General features: G+C 36.7%; 1 protein-coding gene and 1 pseudogene across 5 annotated transcripts; both read left to right on the top strand.

The window, feature by feature from the left end:
- Positions 1–317: 317 nt before the first annotated feature.
- LOC110793398 (uncharacterized) lies at positions 318–3121 on the top strand. 5 transcript variants are annotated; one of them, XR_008919547.1, is made up of 6 exons: positions 318–1416; positions 2024–2038; positions 2132–2300; positions 2406–2604; positions 2681–2740; positions 2816–3121. XR_008919547.1 is itself a non-coding variant. In XM_056827472.1 (6 exons), exons 1-5 carry the CDS (start codon positions 1345–1347, stop codon positions 2737–2739), a joined length of 447 nt encoding a protein of 148 aa, XP_056683450.1. In that variant the 5' UTR covers positions 324–1344; the 3' UTR covers position 2740; positions 2825–3121. The 5 variants fall into 5 exon arrangements, 4 of the variants coding, with proteins under 4 accessions (XP_056683450.1, XP_056683449.1, XP_056683451.1 ...); XM_056827472.1 differs by having other exon boundaries at positions 324–1416; positions 2473–2604; positions 2825–3121; XM_056827471.1 differs by having other exon boundaries at positions 327–1416; positions 2473–2604.
- A 2489-nt stretch (positions 3122–5610) lies between these two features.
- LOC110793401 (FRIGIDA-like protein 5) lies at positions 5611–12286 on the top strand (annotated as a pseudogene).
- The last annotated feature ends 868 nt before the right edge of the window (positions 12287–13154 follow it).

Raw genomic sequence — 13154 nt, 5'->3', positions numbered from 1 at the left:
TTATTATAGTTTGTATTATGACAATTTAGTTAATATCACGAGTCTTTTGTTTCATTAATCTTAGTTTAGATTAATATTGAATTATGCGCCTTGTACCTCTCAATAGAGAGGTACGGCATGTGACGCACCGACTAAACTAGGATTCCGCTGCTAATTATAGATTAATTAACTTAATAAAATTGATTAGAAGTCGGGGCGTTACAAGAAGAGACTGAAAGTTATCTACTCAAAGTTCGCTCCAAATCCAAATTAGCCCTAAAGGTGAACCGGATGGTTCACGAAAAGAAAAAAACTCTTCTCTAATCAAACCCAAACACTAAATCAACCTGAGCGTTGCCCATTTCATGTGTTGGGTCATGTCATGTGAGTATGTGACCCTTAAACAAAGCCATTTCCCTCGATTTTGCTCGCCCAATTTCCCATCCTTCACTTACTTTACTTTGTTTCTCTCCTTCTGTTTTCGATTCTCAAAAAAAAAATCCAATTCTCAAATTAATTGATAAAATCCTCTTAGCTTTCAAATTGTCACCGAAATCGAAGGCTTGGAAGCTCCACTGTTAACTCACTCATTTTAGCAAAGTTGGTGTTTGGGTTTCTAGCAATAAAGATAGAAGTTCAATAATTTGTTGCAAAATCGTGAAATTAGTTTAGAGTTTTGCTATGTAACCTATGCAAGAGAATGAAGGTGCAGATTTTTTTTCCCATGTTTAATTAGTTAAAAAAGAGGTCATACTGTTTTTCTGGGTTTGAAGATAAAAAAGGAACTGGGATTTCTGAGTTGTTGATTACATATGACATTGAACTCATTGATTGTGTTTGTGGGTTTGAGTTTTGATAATGTCATGGGAAAATGTAAAGTATTTAGGGATGCACAGAAGGTATTTGATGAAATGTTTGGGAGAAATGTTGTTTCTTGGACTTGTATCCCGTGTATGCTTGATGGGTATGTTTACTTTGAGGACTTATTAGTGCAGAAAGGGATTCGATGCAATGCTGAAGAGAAATCAGGTTTCATGGAATGCCATGAAAATGAACCAGAAGACAGAGATGAAGGAGGAAGAAGGGAAAATCAAAAGAGAAAGGAAGGAAGCAAATGACGGAGACATAAATATATGGGGAAGAAAGGGGAGAGCTTAAACTATAATTGGTGACGTGGTATAACCGTCATAAATATCCGACCGTTTATGTTTTGGCGCTTAAAAACACAATTCAACTCTTTCCCCTGTTACTCTTCTCTGATCAAACCCAAACACTAAAACATTCAAGAACAAATTCTCTCTCCTCTCCCTGTAACTCAACTCTGATTAAACCCAAACACTAAAATCTTTCAAGATTGTGATCGCCATGGATAACCGGAAGGGCAAGAACGAAGTAGATGAATACGATCAAGAACAGCATAATGAAGATGAATCTGGTGTAAGTTCTTCTACGTAATTATTTAACTGGGTTTTATCTTTAGATTTTTAATGTTAGTCTTCTCCAATTTCTTTTGCATAATCGGATATCTGTTAATGATATTGTAAAACAGAGACTAGCTCTAATGTAAGCTTTCAACTTAATTTCTTCAACTGGATTTTTAATTTTAGAATCTTGATGTTATTCCTTGATTATCTCTCAATTTACTTCTGCATGATTGATTTTCTGGGATTATTATACATTTCTGAATGAATTTTAATGGACAATTAATAGAAAAAAATCAAATGGGTGTTTAAAGTATTGCTTCATTCAACTTGGTGCTTATTTTCCTGATTAGTTTCTTCCATTTTTATCATCATTTACTGTCCTGATCAGAATATTAGTGAAATCATCCTGTCGTACTTGTGTTCAATTGATTAGTTCTTGTCGGTTGAATGTTATGGAAGTTGAGGAAGTTCTTGAGTCTGGCTTTGATGATACTGAGACTGACTTTGATATAATTTCTTTAACTGCTGTGTTTCTTTATTTACCTCTCAATTTATTTCTGCATTATTGATTTTCTCGGTTAATTGAACCTGCTGGATGACTTTTAATGGCGAATTAACAGAAAAGAATCAAAGGGGTACGTGTTAAAATAATTGCTTTATTCAAATTGGCATAAACTAGAACAAATGGTTAGTTTCTTAAAACTGGTGAAAATTCTATGATACCTCAGCCAGATGAGCCCCTCCGACAGGTAAGTACAGACTTAGTACTGGCAGTTCCATGTAGTCAAATTCAACGATCTCAGAGACTAAGTGATGAAGGTTCTGGAAGGAAGAGAACGAGGGAAACTGGTTCAAGTAGCCAGAGTCAATTTCATCATCAGTTGGAATCTGGTTCAGGTATGCTTGAGAACCATCAGTTAAATTCATTTGTGTTAGCACTTTGTTACTCAGATTCCATTGTATGTTACTGCTGATATATCCATTGATCTCTATTTTGAATAGATATTTTCAGTTTGTTCCCCGCCTACCTAATTGCTCATGCTTATGGTATTGAGGAAAATGTGTATAGGTCAACAAGCCACTCAACCTGTAGACAACCTCACTCCGCCAGCATGGTTGTGGGGTGACTATAATCAGTCGTTGGAGTCTATTATCAGAAACGCAAGGAACACTGCTTTAAGTGGCCAACGTCCGAAACCAAGTATGATTGTTTATTTAGCACTTTGTTAATGTCAAATCTTTGATGAATCTTATGGTATTGGGCAAACTGTGTACAGGTGAGAATTCATCCTTATGGCTAAATCCATCGATCTTTTCTCCCATTCGAAAACTTTGATGTAAGTACTTACATTATTTCTTTATTCAACTTGACATAGACTAAAACAAATGTTTATTTTCTGAACCATCTGCAGTTAATACAGACCTAAACAAGCCAATTACAGAATCAGGCAAAACACAAGATCAAAGGACCATGCTAATACAGATACTTCCCCAACTCAGTGATCTTATTGTAGCAGATTAACTTTTTCAATTTTGTAGCTCAACTTGCTGTTTTCTCTAGCTGATTTCTATAAGAATCATGCAGTGCATGATCTTCCTGAATTTACTCTGCTATCAAGCAGCTATTATTTGAATTGTTTTTGTACAGAATAAGGAACTTTAATTCGTGATTTGGAAATGTGGGTGATACTCACTTAGCAATCTACACCTTTACATCACTGCTGTTATTCCATCCCTCGTATCATTGTTCTGTAAAAGCAGTCTATGCATTGTGATGAATTTTTTATCAGGCTCGAAAAAACATGCGGGTATGTTCTTTGAGAGACTAAGGAAGATTTACAGCATTGTAAAGTACAAAGTGTACGTCCTTCATGAGATGTATAGGAGGCATGTACTTTTTGAACTAGTTGGTTTAGTTCACATAATCGATCAAAGACAAGGCATCTCAAGGGTTGGGGTGGGGATATCAATAACTTGCTCCTGTTACTCTGTTAGGGCCACTGCTCCAAGATGTCTGAGGCCAATTATCAATCCATCTCAAGTAACTGGGTCTCAGCGAGTTTCTAATATTAAGAAAGCTGGTGCAAGTACAAGTCTAATTCATTCTGGTTCACTTGTTTCTCATACATGCCTGCGTTTTTCTCGAACTTTCAACTGAAGTTCCTCCTCCTAAAAGACATCATTGTTCCTTTTCATTATTCTATTCTTCTTTAGCAGTACATAGTTTCTTTTTTTCATATAATTTCTTTGAAGCTTATTGACAATTCCTTGATTCAATTTTTGTAGAAACTTACGTTTATCGTGTAGCCGTAGAGGATGAAAGTCAATCGCGGATAAGGGAAGAGGGAGGAAGAAAGCAGCTAGCCAAGGAGGAAAGGCCAGGGAAGAAGGAACGGGGAGAGGGAAAAGAAAAAGAAGGAAAAGTGAGTTAATTAGGGATTAGTGAGTTAATTAGGTGTTAATTGAGTTGACTAGGGGTTAATGACATCACTAAGAGTATTTGAGGTATTAAGTTTTGTTTTAGGGGTATTTTATGTATTATTGAAAGTCGAGGGGCAGTTGGTGAATTCCGCCAAAAACTCAGGGGTATTTCATGAAAAAGTTGTTTTAATTAAATTAAAAAAACTAAAAAAATAGATAACTTTTACATATACCGTGGTAACTTTTAAACATTTTGAGTTTAACTAACTTTTCCTCCGGTGTACGATATTTATTGTACACCACCTTTAAATAAATACTCCCCTTGTCCCTTTTTATTCTTTTCGTTTGGTATCATGCACCCGATTTAACAAATAATTAAGGTGGATAAAGATTTTTTTTGTTTAACTTAAACAATGCAAATTACGTTTATTAATAATATTTTAACTTTTATCAAAAATTTGACATTGTAAAAATAATAATTATTAATGTTCCAATGGGAAAGTGTGAGAGATTTAATGGTTAAAATTACCCAATGAATTTGATTGGTTCAAATAATCATTTGACATGATTTTTGACAGAATAATAGGGGACTTTTATGCTACAATATAAAAAACAAAGATTAAAATAGGACACTATAAACGAAAGTATAAAGAATAAATTGGGACGGAGTCATGGATGGAGTATTTGTGAAAACAATTTACTCCCCTGTCTTTGTTACTTGCATCACTTTGACTGTGACATTGAATTTTTATCAATTATAATAATCAAATGTTATTAGAGCATCTTCAATGGTTGTAGCTAGGGACTTGCTTGCAATTTTTAGAAATTCTAAGCTACTAGCTTGACCATTGGGGTTGAAATAATAAATTAGCTTGGCCAAGCAAATTAGCTTATTTAAGCTAATTTGCTTGAAAAAACTTGGCCAATGAAATAATATTAAATTAAATTAAATTAAAATATTAATTGACAAATATGACTACATTAAATATCAAGCTAGTAGCTAACCACTAGGGTACTAACTAGCTAGAAAGGGAAATAGCTTGAAATATTATGTGACATGACAAGCTAATTTAGAAATTAGCTTACCATTGTAGATGCTTTTATGTAAAATGTTGTTGGATTAGTCACTGACAACACATATTTTCATGATTTCAACTTTTAATTTTTATAAATACAAAGTTAGATATTTGTTGGTCAAATGATACATCGGCAATTTTAAGGATATAAGGGATGCAAGTAAAATAATACTGAGAGGATATTTAACTACTCCTTAAACACTAAACTGTACTACGGAGTAACAACTTAGAAAAGGGAAAAAATGGAATGCAAAAATCACGGAGAATATAGCGGGTTAAGCGGCTTTTTATTATAGGAGAGGATTTAAACTTTCCAAAAAAAAACCTTCCAAAATATCAAGCACACCGCACACGTCGTACCGATGAGAATACTACTCGTACAGTCGTACCAAAGTAGGAACAGGATTTCTATACTTGTTCCTCCAAGCCTAACTGTTCTCCCCTCCCCAGAAAACTATAAAACCGGCAATTCCCTCGTGTTTTTACACAGTACCAACAACTCAATTTTGGATTTGCTCTCTCTTCCCTTACCCCTTACTCCCCTACCTCGTTCATAGACACGGCCACTCCAATTCATCACTAAGAAGTAATTATGGTATTCATTACTAATTAGTTATTGTTTAATTGCTGGATGCTTGGGATAAATTACTGTGATTTTTCGCAGTTTTAGGGTTTTGATTTTGTAATTTTTGTTGGAATTTTGGTTAACAATGTCAATTTCGGAGAATACTTCGAACGATATTAGGGTTGCAAGGATGTTAATGCACAAACTTGGCGGAACTTTTCAAGATTTCCAGAATCGGGCCTTCTCTATCCTCGCACTTGGAGAGCAATGGGGAACTTTACAGAGTTCTATGGCTACTATTAATGATTCGCTGGAGGAGCGAATCAAGGGAATTGAGTCAAAGGAGAGAGAAATTGACATGATTCGGAATAGACTTCAGAATTTCCAGATGGAGGTTGAGTTGCGGCAGAAGAAGTTGGAGTTCTCGGAGAATTCGTTGAGTGAGAGGATTCAAGGTGTGGACTTGAGCGAGAGGCAAGTAAGGGACTGGTGTGAGTCTTTGGACTTGGAGAAGAGAGCAGTTTTGGAGCAGCGTAAGGCCATGGAGTTGAGGGACAAGCGATTTGAGGAGGGGTTTGAGCGAGTTAGAAAGGTGGATGTTGCGGAGGAGAGGGTCGAGGCGAAGCAGAAGGCGGTGGAAGAGAGAGAAAAGGAAGTGGAGGAGCGGTGGAGGGCGGTGGAGGAGCAGCAAAGTGTAGTGGAGGAGAGACAGAGGGATGTTAGAGAGCGCGAAGAGGAGTTTTCTGTGAGAGAGGACGGATTAAAGGAGGCGGCAAAAGAAGTGGAATTGAGGGAGATGGAGATTATTGAACGGGGGGATGCATTGGATGTGAAGGAGACAAAATTAAATGAGATTTCTGAAAAGGTGGATTTGAAGGTGGATATTATGAATAGGAGGTTTGAAGTGTTGGAGGAAAAGGAGGCAAAATTGGAGGAGGATAGGAAAGAGTTTGAGTTGAAAGAGGAGCAAATGAATGAGGTGTATAATTTGCTAGAGTTGAAGGAGAAGGAGATTAATGTGGGAAGTCAAATGTTGGTGTCGAAAGAGAAGATGTTGGGGTTGAAGGAGGAAGAAGTTATGGAGCAATTGAAGGGACTGGAGTTGAAGAAGAAGGTCTTCAATGAGCGTTGTGATGTGTTAGAGGCAAAAGAGAGGCAAAATAAGGAGCGTGAAGAAGGTATGGAGTTGAGGGAGAGGGAGATTACTAAGTGTTGTCAAGTGTTAGAGGTGAAAGACAAGCGAATTCTGGAGCTTGAAGGAGATATGGAGTCGAAAAGGAAGGAGATTGATGAGCGATGTGAAGAATTAGAGGCAAAAGAGCAGCAAATTCGGGAAGTTAGAGGAGATATGGAGTTGAAAAGGAAGGAGATTGATGAGCGATGTCAAGAGTTAGAGGCAAAAGAGCATCAAATTCTGGAAGTTAGAGGAGATATGGAGTTGAAAAGGAAGGAGATTGATGAGCGATTGCAAGAGTTAGAGGCAAAAGAGCATCAAATTCTGGAAGTTAGAGGAGATATGGAGTTGAAAAGGAAGGAGATTGATGAGCGATGTCAAGAGTTAGAGGCAAAAGAGCATCAAATTCTGGAAGTTAGAGGAGATATGGAGTTGAAAAGGAAGGAGATTGATGAGCGATGTCAAGAGTTAGAGGCAAAAGAGCATCAAATTCTGGAAGTTAGAGGAGATATGGAGTTGAAAAGGAAGGAGATTGATGAGCGGTGTAAAGAGTTAGAGGCTAAAGAGAAGCAAATTCTGGAACTTGAACGAGATATGGAGTTGAAAGGGAAGGGGATTGATGACCGTTTTGAAGTATTGAAGTTAAAGGAGAAACAAATAAAAGAAAGTTATGCTAAGTTGGAATTCAAAGGAAAGCAAGTTGATGACCGGTTTGAAGTATTGAAGTTAAAGGAGAAGCACATAAAGGGAAGTTATGCTAAGTTGGAATTGAAAGGAAAGCAAGTTGATGACCGTCATCAAATGATAGAGTTAAAAGAGAAAGAAATTAATGAACGTTTTCAAGCAATGGCATTGAAGGAGAAACAAGTGAATGAGGGTTGCGAAGCTCTAGATTTGCAACAGAAGCAAATAGATAAGATTTGCAAAGAAACAGAACAGAAAGCTAAAGAAATCAACAAACAATTTGAAGAAATGGAGTTGAAAGATAAGGAGATGAATTCGCGTTGGAGGTTGCTTGAGATTAGCGAGAAAGATGTCAATAAGCAATGTGAGTCGGTGGAAAAGAAAGAGAAGAAATTGAGTGAGCAGAGTAAGGTGTTAGAGTTAAAAGAGAAAGAAGTTAATGAGCGTTTTCAAGCAGTGACATTGAAGGAGAAACAAGTGAATGAGGGTCGCGAAGCTCTGGATCTGCAACAGAAGCAAACAGATAAGATTTGTAAAGAAACAGAACAGAAAGAGAAAGAAATCAACAAGCAATTAGAAGAAATTAAGTTGAAAGATAAGCAGATGAATGCACGTAGGAAGTGGTTTGATATTAGTGAGAAAGAAATGAATAAGCAATGTAAATCAATGGAAGAGAAAGAGAAGCAATTGAGTGAGCAGAGTAAGGTGTTAGAATTGAAAGAGAAAGAAGTCAAGGAATTAAGCCAACAACTGGAATTGAAAGAGAAGCAAATCAATGAGCGTTGCAAACAGACGGAACTGAAGGAGCAGGAAATTATAGAACGTCTTCAAGCAATGGAGACTAAAACAGAAGCAAATTAATAAGCATTGTAAACCTTTGGTTTCAACAGAAAAGCGAATTGATGTTCTGGGCAGCAAAGGGCTAAAGTTAAAAGATGAATTACTCAAGGATGAAACTGATGACGCATTAATGGAGAACCAAAGTGATGAGCATTGCATACTTTCTCGTTGTCAATCACAAAATCATGAACAGAGGCAAATTGGTAAACATTACTCTCCATCTTCCTTCCTTCTTTTAGTTGCTTTAAATAAATGCTTGATTGACACTATTTTTTTCCCCTCTAATTCTTTTCTTATTCCAAATTACAATCATATGGCAATGTCAAGTCTCTGGTAAAAATAGTTGTTTATTTGGATAAAATTTTGAGATTTGTGGATTGATACTTTGTCATTAGTAAAATGATATTTTTAATATGTACCATGGATGATCAAACAAATGTCAATTTAGTTATCAATCTCATTTTTAGATGCGGATATGTTCACCATAATATATGGAAGTGTTCATTTCTACTTTTGGCTCTTCAATAATTAACCTTTTTTTTACTCAATTTTGTCCTTTTGGGACTAAGGTTTGGTTGTTGTTGTTGTCGTTGTTGTTGCTGACTCTTGTTTTGTCCATGGTGCGATTGTTCAGTATGCAGTAGCAGCAGCTTGACACAAGTGAGTCGGGAGCTAACTGATTCAGATGTTGGCAAAGAAGCAAGTGTTGCAGATTCTTCCTCATCGTAAAATGATGCTGAGATTAACTCATTGTTCAGAAATATGGACGTGGATGGCGTGAGATTGTATCTAATTGACAATGTGAGAGAGCTAAATTTCTTGCATGACAAGATATTGAATTCTCTTAGATGTGCAACTGATCCTGGAAAACTTGTTCTTGACGTCTTTAAAACTGTACACCAACAATTCGCATACAAGCCTCAATTCGAAGCTATTAAAACTAGTTCCATATTGTTGGAGTTGTTGATGGAATTATCACCACCAATTACACCCGAGTTGAAAAATGAAGCAATAGATTATGCTTATTTTTTGAAGCCTAAGGTGAAAGAAAATTATTCTCCTAATGATCATATGGTGTATTTCAAGTTGTTAGCTGCATTCAAGCTAGCAAGATTGTACAATGCAAATGAGCTTCTTTCACTTTTTACTATTTTTTATAAGGACAAAGACGTCGTCTACCGAACTGAGGAAAACTCATATCTATGCCGTGTGTTGGGACTTTCAAGGAAGATTCCAGGTAAAATCATCTATCTCATTCGTAGACTTACTTATAGCAATTTGAAATTTGCAATTTTGCTCCCTGCCTCAATAAGTAATCAAGGTTACTGCTATTTGACTGGGAATTCAACATAGTTTACATAGTGCGTGTGTGTGTGTGAGTGAAATTATACTTGTTAATTAGCATATGAGGTCCTCCTATTAAGATACACCCAAGGTACAGCAAAAAGAGCATAAAGATGACATGTGACTCGAGAAGCTGTGAGGCAAACTCTTTGAAACAATGGGGAAAAGGGATGTTGAGAAGGATAGGGGACAGAAGAAATCTGTATGTCAATGGTACTACCAAAGTTGTTTTAGAATGATTTTGGTAATTGAAACTATGTGTTGATTTTTATCAATTGAACCTTCTTACCTTCTTACTTTCTGTGTTTTTTTCATTATCTAGCTTGTTTTTTGCTTTTGACTTTCCTTTAGATGCATGTTTATTTAGTATCGAGTAGTCTGTGTCATATATGTTATCTTTTCTTTTCACTCCAAGCAGGTCATGTTAAATTTCTTATTGATAGCAAGAAGCGGCTTTTGGCAATAAAGTTTATCTGTGTTTTTAAGCTGGAATCCAGTTTTCCATTGGTGCCTCTGCTGGAAGATCACTTGGAATTTCTGAAGAAAAGAGTAAATGAGACACAAAAGGATGGAACTTTTGAATCGAAGGTATGCCATATTTTTGTAGCAATATTATTTATTTCCCTGTTATTTGAATAAGAATAAATGAGGAAATAAAACAAAAACAATGTCAAATGGTTTTTAGGATTTGATTGTCTCATTCGTGCAACCTTTAGCATCACAAATGCTAATATTCCATACTTGTTCATACATAGTAAATTAGTACGCACGTGGACTGGTTTAACAAAACTATGTTGTGAATTGTATTCTACATGCTAAATGGAAACATAGCGTTCTAGGTGACACTTTCAACCAGATTTTGTCATTGATGGATGAAGAAATGTAGCACTACTATATAGATTAGATGTAATGCTGCTAGTGAAGTTGTCACTTTGGTAACAAAAGTTGTGGTTATGCCTTGATTTTCTTCATTTTTTTGTTAAAATGTAAACTTGTATTAACAAAAAAGCAAAAACCAACCCCATAGGTGAGTTACTTAGAACAAACTCTATAGGAGGAACCCCTCTAAGTAGGTTGGGGAATACAAACAGGTCTGCCAAAAACATACTATCTATACAATTTAACACTTTACAGTTAATCACACTACTTTCTATCTTTCGTATTTGTTTTCTTACCTATCAACTTAATAGTTCTATGTTTCACCATGTATTTTATGGTATACTGAACACTAGGGATGGAACTCTTTGTTCCTGGCCTGCCAAATCAGGTAGCAAGTAGCAGCAGCAACAACAATTAGTACACCCTTTCTCCATTTTGTTCCTTTATACCTTTTCCTGATCCAAAGTACACAAAGAAGTGACTTCCCCAGCTCTTTATGGGACATGAAGCCAATCCATATTCTGTTAAAAGCATTGCTTAGCATATTCGCAAAGCTAAACAAATGAGCTTGTGAGTCTGAAGTTAACAGCAAACAACACACTCATCAGTGCCTTAGTGCATTGTTATATATAGGCTCGTATGCTTAAGACTTGATATCAGCTTGCTACTTCCTATACCTGCCTAATTGGAACAAGCATGCATTGTCGGAACCTTAGTATCTGACTCAGTTAGTTGACATAATCAACTTCAGACTCTCACATGTTCTGTTTTTTATCAAATTGTTGTGGACATAGATATCTTTGATGAATTGAATGTTGTACTAGTAATCTGAGAACCTTTTCTTAAATAGTTACTCCTATTTTCTATTTCTCCTTTACCTGAAGGGTGTTTCGTGTCCTGTTGGACTGTAGTTGCTTGTGTGTTTTGTGGTATGTTCTCTGAGCTGTGAAGTTGATGATGTTTGTGTATGCTTTTGGCTTTATTGCAGATTGAAGCTGAATGCATGGAATTAAAGAGTCTCCAAGATGTAGTTAACTGCATTAGATACTTTAAGCTAGAGTCAAAATTCCCCACAGATTCCCTTTTATCACGCATCATGGAATTGGAAAAGGAGGAAGTAGTGAAGAAACGCAGTGCAGGCGCTTGCGCTTCAAAACAGGTAGAAAAGCGTGCTCGAATAGAGAATGATCACCAAGTAGAAGTAGCACCTCCGGATATTCCAAATGTGCCTCCTCCGTTTGTGCGACCTATTTCACATGAGGTGCAATCCACTTGGCAACAGGAAACAATGTCTAAGTATGAGGCTGATCGTCATTATATATCCCGTCAGTTTGTAGCTCCTCCAAATGTGCCTCCTTTTTCACATGAGGTGCAACCCAATTGGCAACAGGAAACAATGTCTACGTATAATGGGCCGAGCTATAGAGCTGATGGTCATTTTACATCTCATCTCTTTGTGCCATTTTCGCACAAGGTGCAATCCAGTTGGCAACAGGAAACAATGTCTGCACATAATGGAGTTGATCCTTATTCCTTATACCGTCAGTCTGTAGCTCCTCCGTTTGTGCCTCCTCCATTTGGGCCCCCTAAGCTCTACTCATTAAGCAACCCCGTGCACTCTCACTATGGTAAGCCCTACTATATTCTCGATCTCATTTTATTGTCTGTTTAGGATTTCAGATCCGATGTTCAGGTATGGGTTGTTGTATACTAACCAATAGGCAGCATATGTTGTTGTTTTACTTGTACTATATTCATTGACATATTTTGTTCATTAGGTTGAGCAGGGGGGTCGTCAAGCACCAAATCAAGGCATACAAGTTTCTGGAAACTGGGAGTTGAGATTGTTTTGAGCCAACTTCTTCATGCTCGACAAGTTGATTGCGCAATTCCATCCTAATCCCTGCGAGCTTTGATCAAGTAAGATTCAAACATACAGATCTCAGCTATCGTTCGGTATAATCTTTACTAGATATGTCCTGCATGACAAGATGACAAGTTTTACTCCAGTGCTGTATATAACTGGTAAATTTGATGCTCTGACTTGTGTATTTCACCAACAGATTAAATTTGTTGTCTAACACTCTAACTCACATGTAAATAGACTGGTTTTGATGAAATATAAGGTTATTTATGTACTGAAATGAAGATCCAGCTGTAGAAAAATAAACATTGTTTATTAACAACTCTAATCTATGATTCCAAGTAAAAGAAAGAAGAACATCAAAACCGCCAAATTGTAAGCACATAATTGAATTTAATTGTTGGTGGTGATCACATTATTCACATAAAATGAGATTAGGATGATTATTCGAATAATACACGTACATATATACAGATGTCGTACGGGAGTGTTTGGCGGTAGCGTTTAAGGTGCCGAATGGCGTTTTGTAAAAGTCGCAAGTGTCTGATAAGTAGCGGTTCATGCACACCCACTAGTCGTTAATCATGGGAGCACACACAAGTGATACTATTTAATCCACTAGACTCAATCTATGCCACTACACAAAGTATTAGACAAGGGGTAAGTTAAGGGTCGAACTCTCGGGGATAAGTATAGCTATGGCAAGTCAAGGTATCTCTACTCTACTCAAGCATGAACATTTGGCGAAATACAAGTTAGCCTAAAGAGCATTGTACACTGCTACAAATCATTCCCACCTGATGGTCACGGTGTGGTTTCAAGAGTCTAGTGTCGTGTTTCCAATTTCTTACATAGGTTCCCGATGGTCACGTGGACAACTAGTTAAATAGAAATGAGGCTCAAC

This window comes from Spinacia oleracea, chromosome 4, assembly GCF_020520425.1.
Source record: "Spinacia oleracea cultivar Varoflay chromosome 4, BTI_SOV_V1, whole genome shotgun sequence".
Lineage (NCBI taxonomy): Eukaryota > Viridiplantae > Streptophyta > Magnoliopsida > Caryophyllales > Amaranthaceae > Spinacia > Spinacia oleracea.
The sequence above is the reverse complement of the archived record's forward strand: the minus strand, read 5'-3'. Positions and strand labels throughout refer to the sequence as shown.

What these genes read in the sequence shown, in the direction of transcription:
- LOC110793398 (XM_056827472.1), top strand. Translation starts at nt 1,345, where the DNA reads ATGGATAACCGGAAGGGCAAGAACGAAGTAGATGAATACGATCAAGAA. An exon ending in TCAGTTGGAATCTGGTTCAG is followed by an intron (nt 2,301 to 2,472) that starts GTATGCTTGAGA and finishes AAATGTGTATAG; the next exon opens with GTCAACAAGCCACTCAACCT. An exon ending in TGGCCAACGTCCGAAACCAA is followed by an intron (nt 2,605 to 2,680) that starts GTATGATTGTTT and finishes AACTGTGTACAG; the next exon opens with GTGAGAATTCATCCTTATGG.